The sequence below is a fragment of the Schistocerca piceifrons genome, chromosome 4 (genome assembly GCF_021461385.2).
Source record: "Schistocerca piceifrons isolate TAMUIC-IGC-003096 chromosome 4, iqSchPice1.1, whole genome shotgun sequence".
NCBI lineage: Eukaryota > Metazoa > Arthropoda > Insecta > Orthoptera > Acrididae > Schistocerca > Schistocerca piceifrons.
The window spans coordinates 404,884,134-404,903,750 of NC_060141.1; the positions used below are offsets into that span (position 1 = coordinate 404,884,134).

Consider the following 19,617-nt stretch of genomic DNA (forward strand, 5'->3'; position numbering starts at 1 on the left):
CCTGAACGAGTTCCATGGAAAAGTGCAAATGTCACAGACTTGAGAGATGTTGATATGACTGAACTGTAAACATTCTGTGACCACCTCATCAATACATTTGTTTTTAAACTGAACCATGAGGACACTTCTGCTATTTGAGCAACAGATGGGGCATTTTTTGTAGTGTCATGAACCAAAACATTGTGTAAAATACAAAGCCATCGAAGAGTTCTCTTTCCTGAACTGTGTCAATGCATGTGTACTGACAACAACTACCCAGATAATGGATTAATGAGCTAGCTGAACTTTTTGAACAAACTTGTGAAGCAGTGTGTTACTCCTCACATAGGAACAAGAATTTAAAAAAAATTCATCTTGCACATGAACTGAAGGCTTATATCAGGAGAGTACTGGGAGTTGGTACAGAAACTGTATCAGTGAATGCAACAGATGTCCATCTTAACAAGAAAGAGATGTGTAAACTTCGTGATCCAAAGAAGAGCAGGAATATGGCCTTCCTGTGTAAACTGAGCAAGATTCCTATTTTCCTTGAGCGCTCCAAGAATGTGTGTGTTCCAAATTTCACATGTGAAATATAAATGTAAAATGAAGTTTCAGTGGAGGTACGACAGAACATAGGCAATTCATTAATTAAAATAATGTTCAAGGAGAAGCGACACTTCAGAGTCACATTATTCACATCACATTACAACTTCCAATAAAATGATAGCTTGTTTTGTTGGATACACTGGTCATGCAGTGACCACTGCTTTGGGAAATCTAGGAGCAGTTAAATGCTGAATGATGTATGGCAATTTGCTGCAACAAACTGTCAATAACATCTGGGAAAAAAAACCGAAAATGCAGCATTGCCATTCATCATATCAGTGCGACCAATCTCACAGCACAACAAGCAATTGATTTTTGACACACAAAAAATTAAGTCAATACCTCACTGTTCCATTTTCTCCCGATTTACCTGCCAACATCATCTTTTTTTTTTTACACTATACATAATAAATGGAAGAAGAAGAAGAAGAATGGACAGATATTTTCACTGCCTTAGGAGGCTGCTGAATCATCCTAAAAACCATATTTTTGGGGAATCATCACCAAAACTGGAAAAAATAGTTACCTGAACTGAAAGCATGCAAACATGTATACAGCTTTGTACATTTTATTTACTTTCATTGTTTCTGGGAAAACTTACAAGGTGGCTTTTGTATCCCCACTGGCAACGATTTTTTTGCATGGACCACTGACATGAGAGCCTGTAACCTAAACCACATAATAGTAAATTAATTACTGGAACATTAGAAATTGTATGGACTGCTGATTTGCTGTATGTTGATGGTGATTGATGAATTCATTAATCCAGAGCTTCCTCTACTAACATGACACAAACTTCTACATTCAAGATCAGAAGTGCTTGAGCCACACAGTGAGCACACTATAACAAAACCTCTTCTGACATGCACAAGTGCTACATTAGATTCCATTGAGCATGGCTCTCTGGTGACCAATAACAATACTTAACACTGTATCAACTTCAAAAGGACAACTCTCTCCATACATTCTGTTCACAGCAATGACTGAATTGGTAGAGCAAAACAATTCCACTTAAACAGGAAGACATAACTATATTTAGAAAAAATACTTTTAATATGCATTTACTTACTTACCAGGTAAGCTCCCACTGCTTTGCTCATGGAGATCATATGGTCTGCACAGACCTTTTTTTTCTTTTTCTCTAATGAAATTTTTATGTTGTTCACAAGTTGCAAAACCTATTAAACTTTTCACACTAATTAAGGCACTACAATCATGGTCTTTTCTGAATTTATGTCTGCCCAAAATGCGATTTTGATAGCTGGAGTCAGAGATTTTTGTTAAACATGCATTTTGTGTTCTTTTGGTGATACTGTCACAGAAAATTTCATCCCCTTGTACATATTTCTTTATCTCTAACCAAGAAGTGTGAAGCATGAAGTATGAATTTCCATAGATTTTGCTTTGGAAACACTTCCATAATGAAATAATTTCATAAAATTATCCTTGTCACCTATTAGGATGTTGAACTTCCAAAGACACTGCAACAAGTATTTTTTATTTGTGACCGAAAAGTCAAACACCCAATTTCACAGATTTAGCTTTAAAAATGCTTCCATAATGAAACAATTTCATTAAATATTTTAGCCCCTATTTCATCCCCTTAGAGATTGAAATTCCAAAAATAATGAAACACGTTTCTTATTTGTAACCAAAAAAATCAAATACCTATTTTAATAGGTCTAGCTTTAAAAATACTTTAGTAGTTCTTTAGTAACGATTTATTTTCAAAAAAACTTTCACCCATTATTTCATCACCATAATGGTCAAATTTTCAAGAATGCTGAAACTTGTATTTCTTTATTTCTGAGCGAGAACCCAAATACCTATTTTCGTAGGTCTCGATTCAAAATTACCTTAATAGCACGGACAGGGCACTCTGGGCGGGGGCGACGAGGAGGGATGAAGACAGGGCAAGATGGGCAGTGGTGGAGAGGCGGGTCTAAGGCAGGGCACGGTGGGAGTTGGTGAACATGTGGGATAAGGAAGGGGCACAATGGGCTGTGGTGAAGAGGTGAGACAAAGATGGGGCCCAAGCCAGACAATAAGCAAATTCGTCACCCTGTATCCCTGTGTAGCCAGGAAACCGAAAAAGTAGCATCACCAAACAACAGTAACAGTTTTTCCTGTTCCACGTGTAAAACTTAAAAGGACAGTACTACATTCTGTGACAACAGAAATCTGAAGGCATATCCTACATGATCTGCAGATTTAGAACCAAGGGGGTAGAAAACAATGGAATCCTGAAACTCCCTTAAGAGCATTCAGAAGAAACAACGGAACACAGTTGGAGCAATGGAGGCTTTCAGACCACAGAAGAGAGACATCTGGTATATAATGGAGACACAGGAAACCAGGAGCTGGGACAGTCGAATCAAAAAGGGAGACATCCCAGCATCAACCAGAAGACTATGGACTGGGCTAGGCAAATGATGGTGAATGGAATCCATGAGGAGCAGTGTGGAAGAGACAGCTAATCTAAGAACTTGACGACGACAGTTCAGAGGAGACAGATCGAGGTAGAGCTCTGGATCAGAATAGATTAGTATGGCGACATAAACGCACCACCCTGGACTTAAAAAGAGAGAGAATTTAAAAACCATGCAAGAGTGTCCATGTGGAAGCACACCAGATGACACTGAAGAGCTGTCGTTCCACAGAGGCCACCCAGTGGGAGCTAGCCCAATTACAGAAATCATACACATACAGAGCAGTGGTGACCAACAGTCTGCCAGAAGTCCAAAGTTAATTAACACTGATGACAAAAAGGAGAACTCTTAAGACCAAGCCCTGTGGGATATCATTCTCCTGGGTCCACTGAGAGCTGAGAATAGTGCCAACATAGACTTTGGTGTCTAATGGGACAGGAAATGGCAAATAAAAATTGGGAGGGCGCTCGAACACAACAATTATGGAGTCTAAGGAGGACGGGATGGAGCCAAGCTGTGTCGTAGGCCTTGCAAAGATTGAAGAAAACAGCAACAAGATGGCAGTGCTGGAGGGGAAAAAAAAAAGGCCTGCTGAACTGCGGTTTCCAACTGAAGCAGATGGTTGATCAGAAACCATTCCTCCTGAAAGCCACACTCTTAACGAGATAAAAGGCTCCAAGATCAATGACCCAATTCAGCCGACGTGCCAGCATCTGTTCTAGTAACTTGCAAGGGGCATTGGTTAGGCTGACTGGCTAGCAACTATCGAGGGATGACACATCCTTGCCAGGCTTGAGGACGGGAACACCAATACTGTCTCTTCACTGAGATGGGAAGATACAATGGAGCCAAATACGGACAAACTGCTCAAGGAGAGTGTGTCGTTGTGGAAGACTGAGGTGTTGAAGCAATTGGTTATAGATGTAATCAGAGCCAGGAGCTGAATGTTGGGAAGAAGAGAGGGCCAGAAGAAGATCCCATTCAGTAAAAGGTTCATTGCAGGCTTCTGCCTGAGAAGGGGTAAAACATAAGCTGGAAGCTTCGGCCCACTGTTTCCAGAGGAGAAAGATGACTGAATAGAAGGCTGATGACAATGCCATAACAAAACAGGTCATGAAATGTTCAGCGAAAACTGATGGATCTTTACGAAGGCCACCTTGAATGGAAAGGCCTGGAATGAAAGAATGCCACCGAGTGTAGTCTACACCCAAGACCAAGGGGAGAAGACCCTTCTAAAGAGGAGACAAAATGTTGTCAACACACATTCTTGATCTGTTTGATTAAGTAACAGGCTTTGGTGTGAAAACATTTAAAGGTAATAAGACTGGCAGAGGACGGCTGCCACTTAAGATGCTGCAAGAAGCAATGGCAATCATGGGTAGCGATGGAGACAGCCATGCTCCACCACGGAACTGGTGGACGGCGAACGGACCCTGTCAATTGGGCTACAGAAATGACAGCAACACGGATTATCTCACTGGACAGACCACTGATGACTTCATCAATAGCATGTGACAATGAAGATGTAAACATGACCTGGGAGGTATACAGAGGCTAGTCACCATGATGTAAAGCCCTGCAGGGTAACCTGGTCATCGGGTGCAGGAAGGGTACGAGAGAATCAACGGGAAGTGGTCACTACGACAGAGGTCATCATGCGCCGACCAGTGGAAGGAAGGATGGAAGGAAGGATAGACAGGGGAAGAGAGCAAAAATTCAATGGATGAGAAAGTGCCATACGCAGTGCTAAAATGAGTAGGGGAACCATCATTATAGGTATAGGTCATGGTTTGCAAGACACTGGTTTAAAGAGAAGGCTCTGACTACACAAAAAAGTGCTGCCCCACAAAAGGTGATGAACATTAGAATCCCCAGGAAGGAGGAAGGGAGAGGGGAGTTGTTGAAGGAGGGCAGTGAGGGCAGCAGATGTAGATGGCCTATCATGAGGGAGGTAAAGGCTGCAAACTGACTACAGAGTCCATGTGGACCCAGCTGGCAACTGCTCCCAATTTGATACGTAGTGGGATCATGTACCAACAATATCCATAAACACCAACGAACAAACGGCATCGGAAGCCCTCAAAGAGCCAACAGAAAGCACAGAATCCACAAAGGGTCGGTGAGTGTGCATCAGTAAAATGAGATTCCTGGAGAATGACACAAGCTGCCAAGTAAAAGGCAATAAGGGATTGCAACTCTGGGAGGTGACGGTAGTATCCATTACATTTACACTGAATAAGCAGGAGCAGGTATCCAATTGTGAGGGAGGAGATGGCACCTCCGGGAACCTGTGAAGGGGGAGGGGGGGGGGCGGGATGATGGTGAGGGTTGTCCTGGGACTACTTCATCTTCATAGGTTGAGGAGGCAAGAGCCCCGAGGGAGAGAAGGCTTCTGCAAGGTCCGGTACCAAAAGATCGAGCAACCTTAGATTGCCCAGAATGTGTGTCCCGGGGCCAAGTTGTGGTAGCAGGTGTCCCGGGCCAAGTTGTGGTAGTAGGCCTCTGGTCTGAGACACACTGGAGGGAGGGGTCCTGGGAGAGAGCCCCATCACCTGCAGGCACCGCAGAAGGCGGACATGTCTTTGTCCGGGGATGGGACTGGCATTCGGGCGAGAGTGCATGGGAACCGCTGAGGAGGGAATAAGGAGAGGAGGATGGGATGAGATAAGGAAGAGGGAGGAGGAGTAAGTACATAACAGGGGCAAAAGTGTAAGTCATGGACAGAAGGTGAGGTCAGTTGTACTTCTGATAAGCCTCAATGTAAGATAAATGATCAAGGGACTTTTATACTCCAGGATCTTCTTTCCTTTTTTATAAGCTGGGCAATCTTATGAGTATGGGGAGTTATGGTAGTCACAATTAATACACACATGTGGCAGAACACTGGGGCTCCCATCATGGAGAGTGTGTCCACATTAACCACACAGACGGTCCGCTATACATTGGAAGAAGGGATGTATGGCTTAATGTCATACCTATTACACATAACCTTGACCTTCTTCGGTAAGGTATCTCCCTCAAAAGCCAGAATAAAAGTGCTGATATATGTGCAACTGTCCTTACAACCTTTCTGCACACACTGAACAAAACGAATGCCCTGTCATTCCAGACTGGCCCAGAGTTCTCACAGTTTGAAGGATGAGGCCCCTATGATAAATGACTCCTTAAACCATAAAAGGGCTGCAGAATGGACGGCAGAAGAAGTTCTGACCAACAGGGGACCTCACCACATCTTATTGAGAGACTCCACTTCGCCAAACTTGTCTTCAATATTTTCCAAAAAAAATAATGGCTTTGTCAAGGTGAATGTGTGTCTGTCTGTTCTAGCACAGACCAGGCAGCAGTGAAAGTGTTTCACCCCAAGCCGGCGAGCCTGTGCCTCCTCTCAAGATGTAGCCAGGGAAGGGAAGGCAGCAGGGTCATAAGAAGCAGCATTCAATGATGTGTCATAAGAAGCAGCATTCAATGATCTGCCGTCAACCGACGAGATGGCCATAGAAAAATGGCCAGATTTATGGAGTTTGATAGATTTCATATGGAAAGCATCTGACCTGATACCACCCACTCTGATCAAGGGCTCTCCCCATGGGCACCACCCAGTCACAGTAAGGCCTATCTGGGACAGCGATCGTTGCTGGGAGTTCCGATGCTCCAGAATGACAAGCAACCCACTCTTAGGCATACAAACGGAGCAACAGTTCATGTATCAGAAATGTGATCCCTGTGTTATCAGGGGATTCAGACAGATGGACATAGGGAGCCAAGTAATTTAAACATGGATGGTGGACCAACAATCTGTACTGGGCAAATACATCAGTCTCCCCATTATCGAATAAATTATGCTGGCAGCTGCATTGTCCTGATGAAATAGGATTTGCCTTCTCTTTCAATTTATACTAAGTTTTTTCCTTCCACATGGTTAAGATCACATGGGTGATATTTGTCATATATTACCTTGCGATGTATCAGCACTAAGAAGTCCTGTTGCACCACAGAAAACAGATCCAAACTATGTTAAGATATTTCAGCATTTTTTTTTTTGTCAGTGCTCACCAAAATAATGTGCTTTCCATGCTGCACACAGTTAACTAACTGTACACTTTCTTCTTATATACACTATGTGACCAAAAGTATCCAGGAACCTGGCTGAAAATGACTTACAAGTTTGTGGTGCCCTCCATTGGTAATGCTGGAATTCCATATGGTGTTGTCCCACCCTTAGCCCTGAAGACAACTCTTGCAGGCCTAAGTTCAATCGGGTACTGGAAAGTTTCTTGGGGAATGACAGTGCTGCACTGAGGAGAGGTATCAATGTCAATCGGTGATGCTTGGCATGAAGCCGGCGTTCCAAAACGTCCCAAACATGTTCTGTAGGAATTAGGGTTAGGACTCTGTGCAGGCCAGTCCATTACAGGGATGTTATTGTCATGTAAACACTCCGCCACAGGCCGTGCATTATGAGCAGGTGCTCGATCATGTTGAAAGATACAATCGCCATCCTCTAATTGCTCTTCAACAGTGGGAAGCAAGAAGGTGTTTAAAACATCCTAAGTAGGCCTGTGCTGTGATAGTGACATGCAAAAAAACAAGGGATGTAAGCCACCTCCATGAAAGATGCGACCACACTATAACACCACCACCTCCAAATTTCACTGTTGGCACTACACAAGCTGGCAGATGGCGTTCACCGGGCATTCGCCATACCCACACACTGCCATAGGATCGCCACATTGTGTACCGTTATGCGTCACTCCACACAACGTTTTTCCACTTTTCAGTCATCCAACGTTTACGCTCCTTACACCAAGCGAGGCGTGGTTTGGCACTTCCGCTTGACCATGAAATCCAAGTTTTCTCACCTCCCGCCTAACTGTCATTGTACTTGCAGTGGATCCTGACGCAGTTTGGAATTCCTGTATGATGGTCTAGATACATGTCTGCCTATTACACATTATGACCCTCTTCACCTGTCAGCGGTCTCTGTCAATCAACAGACGAGGTTGGCCTGTACGCTTCTGTGCTGTACATATCCCTTCACGTTTCCACTTCACTATAACATCAGATACAGTGGACCTAGGGATGTAAAGACATATGAAAAGTGACACCCTATCACCTGACCACATTCGAAGTCCTTGAGTTCTGCGGAGTGCCCCAGTCTGCTCTCTCACGATGTCTAATGACTACTGAGGTCGCTGATATGGAGTACCTGGTAGTAGGTGGCATCACAACGCACCCAAAATGAAAAATGTATGTTTTTGGGTGTGTTCAGATACTTTTGATCACATAGTGTACCTATGGCATCAACTGTTTCACACACCTTTAATGTTCAATGTCTACGAGTTTAGCATAGATTTGTTATTTGGCTCTGCCAGAAGGTGAAATGGAAGAGATACTGTGCAGACCCTTTGGAAACTAGCGCAGAAATGTTTTCAGCAATCAAAGGATAAAAGGCAAATTCGTGCAGACTCAAGTGGTGACCACTGTTAGTCATACATACCTCCTAAGTCCTTAAATTTGCAGTACGAGTCTCATTTCTTTTGTGCCTCACCTCGTACTTAACAGTTACAAACAGATTAAACTAACCACATCCGCAATACATAAATGGATTTCCACTGTCAGAGAGTATATCTATTTTTACGAAGGTAAAGGTACAGGTCAGGTCAGTGATTGGATAACATTTGCACATTAATAAGCCAAAACAAATAAACGCTTACTAATGCAAGCTATCATGTTTCCTTTTTTGTAAAATATTTTACCACTGAGAGATGGTAAATTTTCATCTAAAAGTCAACTTTACACTGAACTTGGCCACTCTTGGCTAATTATAATGCAGCAGCTTGGAAAGTGATACATGCCATACTGGACTGGATTATGAAACAACTTCCAAATTAAAAGAGAATGGATTCATTTCTAAGTTCAGTCAGTAGATATTTTTAGTCGACAATAGAGTTTCCTCACGATAATCAAATTACTTAACATACACAGTCAATTACGTTTCGGTTGGTTAAGCTCATTAGTGATTATGAATATTGAAGAGTTGATTACATTTACTGAAACACTCCTTCAGCAAAAAGTTCTTAGAATACTTGTTCAACTTACCTACTCAAGTCACAAGAGAATGTCAGATATGAAAATGAAAAACCTTAACTACCGGAAAGCACTTTCACTCACTCCAACTCCAAGTAAGAATATACAATAATCCAATTGCATAATAGAATTCAAAGTAAGTTCTTTCATCTGTTTCTACTAACCTTACATGTGTGAAGGTACCTTGAATTCACATGTGATGGCACAGAAAGGTGATTCTGAAACACATTTAAAAACAAAAAAACTTGTGTAACAAAAACAACTACTACTACAGAAGTGGTGAAAAGCATGCGATATTTATTTCTACAAAAATGTCTTGCAAATTAGTGTGCGCTACAGACAACAGAACACAAAAAAACCAAAAAAAATGACAAATTTTCACTATTTGTGAAGTAGACAAAGTTTCTACAACAAAACTTATGTGTACTGAACTGACAAAACTGAGTTAGAGTAAATATCACGAAACTACATGGAGAGATAAAAGTTAACAGAGAACATAAAAGAATGAAGGTCAATTAATAACATTAAGTTGACAGCTGCTAATAAGACTGCAGACATGTAAGAAGACAATCATTAAAAAATGGAAGCTATGTTTGAACTGACAACGTAGCTTGAAGCAGATTTTGTACTTTAATTCTACAGAACAAATATTTTACAAGCAAATGCAATTTAACGTGCAAATAAATAAAAACTGTGTAAGATAATTACACCAAGAATACGACAGCAAGGCTCACTCACTTGGATATCTCATGTGTGGTCCACATATTTCTCTTAATTAACTTACCCTGCTTGCTATAATCTTTCCTGGTCTTCTTGTCTTCACTTTTCTACAACGACCTTGCAGTTCTTAAGTTTAGTGCTGGAACATACTTTACATGTGCCACTGTCAGTCTGATCAAAATCTCCATTAGTGCTATGGTTGTACCATGTGTTGTCCATTGCTGAAGAGGTGGGGAGCATGAAGAGAAAAAACTGCATTGTGCACATGTGTAATGTGAGAAGTGAAGTCCTAGCAGAAAGCATAAATCATCTGATTGTTAATGTGGTAAGTGAGCCTATGTTGATATTTCTGGACATGGTATCAGCACTAGCTGACATGCCTACAAGTTGCTGAAATTTTTCAGCATGCACATTTGGTAGTCTCTTTGTTTACCTTTACTCATCTCTGAAGAAACTTTAGGCAAATGAAGCAGGAACATGATAAATTTGGATGCAGTTGTAGTCATCAATGCATTCAGACTACACCAATAGTTGAAGAATAATTTCCAAGATTCACGCAGTGAAATAGGATAAAACAAAAACTTACTACCTATAGCAAATTTCAATGGCCACATTTTATAAGTAACAGCTAAGTAAACAATGTTTTGTTTTCATGAAACAAACTGACTTAAATTCAATGCAAATGATTCTTTAAAATATTCTGCTAAATATAAAATGTTTCACTGCTCTAATTTAAGGATGCTGACAATGACATGGAGAAGCTCCAAACCAGGTTAATGTAACTGCCACAGCATCAATTAGTTTGTTGAATAATGCATATTATGAAACCAACAACTGCAGAAGAACACGAGACAAAACTGCCCTCACGGATATCTACTGGATCGCAGAAATACATTAAACTCATCAGAGGTTGCTCTGCGGGACAGGGAGAGGATTACAAATTTTTTTGTACCTACTAGAAGTAGGTAGAATGGGCCTTTAAAGTGTTCCAGTCCAGAAGTTTTGGTATGCTATTTAAATATGCAATAATATTTCCTCCAAAAAAAGCAGCTGTGTTCAAAATGTGTAGACAATTTTTTAAAATAAACGAGTCTCATAAAGAATATTTTTAAAATGTTGTTTCCCTTTATTACAACTTAGCATGATGATTTCTGTACTAATCTGCCCATGTGGTTAAATGTTTAATACATTTAGATGGTTGATCTAGGCAATACCATGTTTCAGTAATTATATATTTAAGTCTCTTCTCAAATATCCACAAATTAACAATGTTGTACTCATGTGCTTGGGTGTTGTTTATCCTGCCTCATGTTTCGTAAGTCCATAGTAAGTGAACCGATGACATTAAGAATGGATCTAAATGTGACTGTTTCCTTCTGTATCTTAGAATATCACTACAGCCAAGAGCTCAAGCAGCTTTGTTTGGCATTCCAGAAATCCTTAAGAAGTACTCAGTTTTTCTGACAACAGATCAAGTCTGATCATGACAACTTTCACTTATCATCATCATCATCATCATCATCATCATCCTCCAATATGTGTAACATGCTCTGATGTTAGTCTTCAGTGATAACCAACACAGCATTTCTCTTTTTGCACAACAGACAATCAACTCCTCAATATTTAGTAACAAGTAAAATCCTTGTTTTTCTTACTGATGAATATTCAATTTCCATGGCTTGGTTATGTGTTACATTCAGCAATTAGTCGATTAACATTCTCCTGCAAGTACCATATTTACTCGAATCTAAGCTGCACTCGAATCTAAGCCACACCTGAAAAATGAGACTCGAAATCAAGGAAAGAAAAATTTCCCGAATGTAAGCCGCACCTGAAATTTGAGACTCTAAATTCAAGGGGAGAGAGAAGTTTTAGGCTGCACCTCCAAATCGAAACAAAGTTGGTCCATTATAATATGAGACACAATTTAGGTCGAATGAATGACGATACAGCTACAGTAGTTTGGTTCGATTCGTAAGCTTTGCAGTTAAGCTTTACCAGGTAGCCATTGCTATGCGTCAGATGCTCTGTCCGTATTTATACGGGTACCCTTCCTATTTCACGTGCTTCATGTGGTTTGAATCGATTGCTTATTTTTCTTTGATCTGATAAATTCCGTTCTCTTTGTTATAGGTGTTTACGTCACTCTAAGCTGAAAATGCATTAGTGTACTGTGTCATGCATTGTTTGTCGCATTCTGATAATGTGTGTTTATGACCTGTCACAACTCGCGGCATGGCGAGAGAGAAATTGTCTCATTAGCGAAACAATGGCAAGAGAGAGCTATTTGTTGTTACTTACACTACTGCTTTCTTTGATAATGATCAACAAGATCTAAATAATAGACTGTGTGTGACAGAAGATGTTCTGGATGAGAGTTTAGCTAAAATTTTTCTCCGTTTGAAAATCTTTGCAGACGCCTCTTTTCTACATTACATTCTGCACAGGAATTAGTGAGAGTCATCTTAGATTTAAAATCTAGTCAATTGTCGTGCTTCATTTCTGACTGTATCACTATTAGGCACAAGAATAATACGAATATAAACATGACATGGTATGTATATTCTTCCACGTTTGCTGTTGTCTCACACTAGTTTCGTAGTTTATTAGGCTGACAGGATTTAAATGAGATAGCAGCAAACACGAAAGAATACATGGCAAAATGTTTATATTCGTATTATTCTTATGGTGAAGAGAATACTGCATGTGATTCACAATTCATAAAAGTTCCTATTAGCAACCATCTCTTCTCACAGGTAGGAAAAAATTCAGAACGTAGAGTTGGCCATATTGACAAACATCCCAAACAATCTTGCCAGTCGGACCATTGAAATGCTGCTACATTCGAAGATGAACAATACGGAATTTGTAATTACTATGTTGGATAATGTATGAAAATGCTGTGGTTGAAACTTAGGGCGGAGCTAAAAAGCTCGTCTTCCACCTTCGTTAAATTTATTTACTGACGCAGAGGTTTTGGCGCCAGTATTTATCTTTGTGCCTGCAAAGCATGCCTGTGTAGCGCTACATATATTCGACAGCTGAAGTTAGTTGTGGCAGCACCTACCAACATTTTTCAGAATTTCCGCTTACTTTGTACTCGATTCTAAGCCGCAGGCGGTTTTTTGGACTACAAAAACCGGAAAAAAAGTGCGGCTTAGATTCGAGTAAATACGGAAGTCAAATTAAGGTCCTTTGCTGAATATTGTGAGACATGTCCAATGTACTGCTCTCTTTCGCCAAATATATTTAATATTGGCACTTGTGACAGGGTTGGAAAAAAATTAAAGGCTTTTGCCAAAAGAGAGATGTTATCCAATCCTTTGCTAGAAATATTAACCACTGTCTTATGGGCCTCACTGACTGACCTCTGCATATGCTAGTCCTCATGGAGGCATGGACTGGCAACTGATTCTCAGTGCAAACAAATGAAATGTAATGCACATAGACGGAATGAGCCTTTATTGTTTGATTGCATTATAGGCAACCAAACCAGGGCAACAGCCACAACCACTAAATACATATAAAAACACATCTGTAGTGTTTTAAAATGGAACCAACACACAAGGCTAACTGAAGGAAACAAGAAGGCCAGGTATATTCACTGAAAGAATTTTAAGAAAATATAATTCACTCCTGGTGATAGCTTACAGGAACTTCATTTGATTTATTCTTGAGTACTGATATTAAGTTTGGGATTAATACCAAGAAGGATTAACAGAAGATATAATAGAAATCCTAAGGAAGCAGTACATGAAGGAGTGTAACAATGATAATTATCCAACCACAATGGCAGATGTTACAATAGAACCAAGTGAGATGGCTTAGTGATTACAACGGACTTTTGGTTACAGAGGAGCAAGGGTCAAATACCTGCCACCAATACATACTTGAATTTTCTCTAATTGCTTAACATTAATGCTCATATGGTTCCTTTGGAAAGAGTGCCACAGATTTATGTTCTCAACACAGACAAAAAAAAGGTGGATAGAATGTTAAACATTAATCATTCTTCTTTCCTAGAGCAGAAGTGTTAAGCAAGATAGAAATAATGACAATAAAAATTATGGAACCATACAGTAGAAAGAAATCACAAACGTTGACTGTCAATTGGTTCTTACACGATACGAATGTTTAACAAAACATCATAAATAGGAAAGTATATACAAAAACTTAAAGGATCAATTGTTTCTCATAAGATACACTTAAATTTAAAATATCCTTACCTCTTTAATAATAAGACTAAAATGGGCTCTGGTGCAAGTTTTAAGATCTAAATAGTTCACTATATTAACATATGTAATACAGACCTTAATGTAGTAATATAATCCTATGGAAACAGAGAACAAAAGAAAATGAAATATCTAGACAAATGTATAAATGACATCATGTAGCACCTTAAGCTAATGTTCAATTTATTCTTTATTGACATCTGATTTCAGTCGAAGATCATTATCCCATGATCTGTTGTAAACAGACCATATACAAGAAAATTTCAGGAAAAACAGATGTTCGAAAACTGTATTAAAAATACAAGCAGTACTCACTCATTTTTGTCAAGAACAAGAAATACACACATAAATAAAAAACACGTTGTCAAAAATATAGTTTTATAATAACTGGTTAGTCATGTAGAGGCAGCTGCATGGACCGTCAGTTACAGACAACTATCCAAGGAATACACAAAATAGAATGGCCGAGTGTCATGACCAGGTGCTGGTGTAAAATATTGCTAATTTGTAAATGCTGTACTTTTGCTCTAATCAACTGGCCTTAATTACTAGTATTATTTTTTTAACAATGATTCACAAAAAATTTCTATTTTTTAAATTTTTTTTTCTTTTTTTTAGTTCCAGATGTTCAATGAAAAATGGAATTTGGATATTTAGCATCATACGAAAAAAAAAATCTATTCCTTCCACGAGATCCATATATTTTTCTCTGCTTTATGTAAAGCAGTAACATGATTTTCAATTTCATCTACTACACATGTTTCAGCTCTCAAATGCAAAATCAAATGGCAATGGACTGCTTTGTCAGTGTTACAAAGTTCTCCGCATCATCTACTTGCTTTTCTACTGACACACACACAACATTAAAAACAAATGTTGTGTTGGAAAGAAAGGGTACAGTACAAACACAATGAAATTAACATTGGGAACATTTGGGGGGGGGGGGGGGGGATCCAGGATGGAGGAGGGACGGAGCAGGGGTAGGGAGAAAACTTAAAAACTCCTCTCATCTATTCATACCTCTGCCTTTGTCTAGATGGTTATTAGCTATCCTCAGATGATTATGGTTACACGTTCTTCTGCTGAGAAATGTCTGACAGAGACAATGTCCAGCAGAAGTCAATGTCACCCAGATTGCCCGAGCACAGCAAGCAACAAGTCAGCTCGCTGAAATATCTACATCTCTTCTCTGCAAACCACCATGAGGTGCATGGCAGAGGGTAAATCCCACTGTACCAGTTATTAGGGTTTCTTCCTGTTCCATTCACATATGGAGTGTGGGAAGAATGATTGATTGAATGGCTCTGTGTGTGCAGTAATTATTCTAATCTTATCCTCACAATCCCTATGTGAGTGACATGTAGGTGACTGTAGTACATTCCCAGAGACATCATTTAAAGACGGTTCCTGAAACTTCATTCACAGACTTGCTTTGGATATTTTACATCTAACTCCAAGAGTCTTCCAATTCAGTTCCTTCAGTGCATCTGATGAAACTCTCCCATGGATCAGACAAATCTGTGACCATTCATAATGCCCTTCTCAGTATATGGTTAATACCCCTGTTAGTCCTATTTCATATGTTCCCACACACTTGAACAATATTTTAGGATGGGTTGCACAAGTGACTTGTAAGCAATCTCCTTTGAAGACTGATTGCACTTCCCCAGTATTGTACCAATAAGTCTTCCACCTACTTTAACCACAACTGAGCCTATGTGATCATTCCATTTCATATCTCCACGAAGTGTTACACCCAGATATTTGTAAGAGTTGGCTGATTCCAACAGTGACTCACTGATATTATAGTCATAGAATACCAGGTTTTTTCGTTTTGTGAAGTGCACAATTTTACGTTGCTGAACATTTGAAGCAAGTTGCTAATCTCTCCATCACTTTGAAATCTTATCAAGATCTGACTGAATATTTATGCAGCTTCTTTCAAATAGTACTTCATTATAGATAACTGCATCATCTGCAAAAACCTGATTTTACTATTAATATTATCTGCAAGGTCATTATACATAACACAAACAGCAAGGATCCCAGCACACTTCCCTTGGGGTACGTCCGAAGTTACTTCCACATCTGAGGGTGACTCCCCATCTGAGATAACATGCTGTGCCCTCCCTACCTAGAAGTCCTCAACCCAGTCACAAATTTCACTTGATACACCTAATAATATCATACTTTTGACAATAAGCATAGGTGTGGTACTGAGTCAAATTCTTTTCAGAAATTAAGAAAAACAGCACCTACCTGCTTGCCTTGATCCAAAGCTTTCAGTATGTTGTGTGAGAAAAGTGCGAGTTGGGTTTCACATGATCGATGTTTTTGAATCTATGTTGGTTGGCATTCAGGAGGTCATTCTGTTCAAAATATCTCATTATGTTTGAGCTCAGAATATGTTCTAAGATTCTACAACAAATCTATGTCAAGGATATTGGACAGTAGTTTTGTGCACGGGTGTGACCTGTTCCTTTTTCCAAGAACTGGGCTCTGTTTTATGTTCAAGAAATTTACAATAGTTTAAAATTAGTAAAAGGGGCCTGGAGCTTTGTTCAATTTTAACGATTTCAGTTTTTTCAACACCACTGGCACTAACACTCACTTCATTCATCTTTTCAGAAGTACCAGGATTAAATTTGGGCAATTCTTCTGGGTTTTCCTTTGTAAAGAAACATTGAAAATAGAGTTAAGCATTTCAGCTTTTGCTTTGCTACCCTCAGTTTCAGTCCCTGTCCCATTCACGAGGGACTGGATCAGAAGTTTTTTGGGTTCTGCGAAAGATCACTCGATGATATCCTGCTACAGCAGTCATTGAAAGCATCATGCATTGCTCTCTTGACAGCCGAATGCGTTTCATCCAGCATGTGTCTATCACATCTTCTGTGCCTAGCTGAATGCCTGAGGAGAGTTCAAAACCGTTCATATACAAAAAGATACAAAATGACAAATCATAGAAAAAAATCTTTGCAGTGAGTAAAGCTAAGCAAGAGAACAATAGATAAAATGGGAAGAGACTAGTGAGAAGTAAGACTGGATGGATAGTGAGAGCCAGCTCAGGTGTGTATAATCTTGTTTGCTTTGTTATTGAGGAAAAGGACAATGCAGTCATTAGTAAGACTTCAGACCTCTCCAGGAGACACCATCTTATCATAGCACTGGCTATGTGGGGGGAGAGGCCTGTGTGTTTGCGCAAAGCTGAGGGGCTATACCAGCAACAGCACAGCTTCTGGCAGGTCTCCCAAACCAGACAAGTCTCAACAGATGAACCTGATCAAGCATTTCCCACAATGCCCCATCTCTTCCCACACCCATTTCCATAGACATTCCCCAACTCCCTACGTCCTCAACCCAAGATGTGATGTTATCCGCACTAAAGTGTGTGTGGCACATGGGAAGATGTGTCATGAACAGATGTACTGGACAACTGCCCTCAGTTATTAGCCTTATGTCAGAGTGGGAAACCACTGGTGTCTACCTGATACAGCCCCATTCTCATGGGACAAAAAGAGAGAACACAGAAAACAAATAGCAAATCAAATGTAGTCTTAGAAAGATCAGCCAATAAAATATTTGTGGACATTAATCACTGGTTCCTAGCCAATTTTTTGTCACTAAACTTTGAAAAAACACACTACATGCAGTTCAGAACATGTAAGAGGTGTCCCACGAGTATATGTCTAACATACGATGACAAGAAGTGGGCAGTGTTAAATTCTTGGGATTACAGCTCGATAAATTCAACTGGGAGGAGCACACCACAGAACTGCTGAAGCATCTTAACAAATCTCTGTTTGCAATGCGAATTTTGTCAGACATAGAGGATATAAAAATGAAAAAGCTGGCATACTATGCTTACTTTCATTCCATAATGTCATATGGGATTATTTTTTGGGGTAATTCATCAAGCCAAGCTAAAGTTTTCTGCGCACAAAAACGTGCAGTAAGAGTTATATGTGGTGTGAACTCAAGAACATCCTGCAGAAGCCTGTTTAGGGAACTAGGGATACTAACTGCTGCTTCCCAATATATTTATTCCTTAATGAAATTTGTCATTAAAAATATATCACTTTTTCAAACCAACAGCTCAATTCATGGAATCAATAATGGAAATAAGAATAATCTTCACAAGGATTTAAAGTCACTTAGTCTTGTACAAAAAGGTGTGCATTATTCAGGAACACACATTTTCAGTAACTTGCCAGCAGCCATAAAAAGCTTAACAACCAATCAAATTCAGTTTAAGAGAAGCCTAAAGGATTTATTGGTGGCCAACTCCTTCTACTCCATTGATGAATTTCTCAGTAAAACCAACTGATTTGTATATAAGTACAATCTAACTTCTGCACCATTTCAGTGCAGTAATGTGTTCATTGTAAATAAGTATTATAGTAGTTGTATTACATGTTTATTACCTTATTAATAAATAAAAAACTTTTCTATTTTAAATTCATTGCATTAGTATTTGTAAAATGACTCTTTCATATAGTGTTCATTAAAAAATGACGATCATTCCACTTGGGACCAGTGGAATGGTACATTAGCTTATTTGTTGTAGTTGTAAATATTTGTCATGTATTGTTGTTCTTCTGACATGTTCTCCACATCCTGGAGGACCTCCTCACTACGGATCAATTGGAATGAAAGTAAATCTAATCTAATCTAATTAAAACACTGATGGACTTGTTGACATCTGAAATACCCAAACATTATGGTTGGAACTGGCGAAAGCCCTTTCTGCAACTGGATCAACTGACAGACCAGACCAAGAAGTGGAAAATGTCACTGAGAATCAAATCTTTGTCTGCAGCTCAGAGGACAAAACTTCTCACAGAACAAAAAGAAATGAATGGCAAAGAATGACTTCCTACACATAAATGCAGGGAATTAAAATGTCTTTAACCTAAGACATCTGAAAAAAATTGTCTCAGAATGAAGGGGGTAAACAGACTTATTCCACTTCCATGACAGGGAGCAAAAAAATAAGGGAGGAGTCTGTTACAGCCACTTCTTAGGATAACTGGATCCAGACAAAGCTGAGGCAGGCCTCTAAGGAAATGGAGATAAGCTGATTTATGCTTTAAAAAAAAAAAAAAACCACACACACACACACACACACACACACACACACACACACATGCATTTATGTCAATAATAGAATTTCATTCATATCAGTGATGAACTTCTCTTGCAAGGACTTAGTGAAGGTAACAGCATGAGGAAGGAAGCAAGAGGGAATTTTTATTGGCCTCAGCTTACCTTCCTTACAAGGACAATGTACTCCCACTGAGGAAGTGAGGAGACTGTAGAATAATGAATGCAACTAAATGAATAAATGTTCATTAGTTGTGATGCAAATGCCTACAACTTAGTGTGGGGAAGCAGCAACACAAACAGCACACCTGAGTACCTACTGGGATACCTATTGAAGAATAATTCAGGTATCTGTAATAAGAGTAGGAACCTATCATCAGGAGCAGAAGAGGCAAAGAAATAACTGACATATCTATTGAGTCCATCTTAATGTATCTAATAATGGCATGCGGTAATTGAAC

The 19,617-nt window shown here is 39.6% G+C and overlaps 1 protein-coding gene across 2 annotated transcripts in view; it reads right to left on the reverse strand.

The window, feature by feature from the left end:
• LOC124795419 (CREB-regulated transcription coactivator 1-like) overlaps nt 1-19,617 on the reverse strand; it is a 372,101-nt gene that overhangs the window by 179,611 nt on the left and 172,873 nt on the right. For both annotated transcript variants that reach the window (XM_047259442.1, XM_047259443.1), the window contains one exon: nt 9,269-9,322. In XM_047259442.1, coding sequence (XP_047115398.1) covers nt 9,269-9,322 — 54 coding nt within the window. The remainder of the gene's footprint in view (nt 1-9,268; nt 9,323-19,617) is intronic.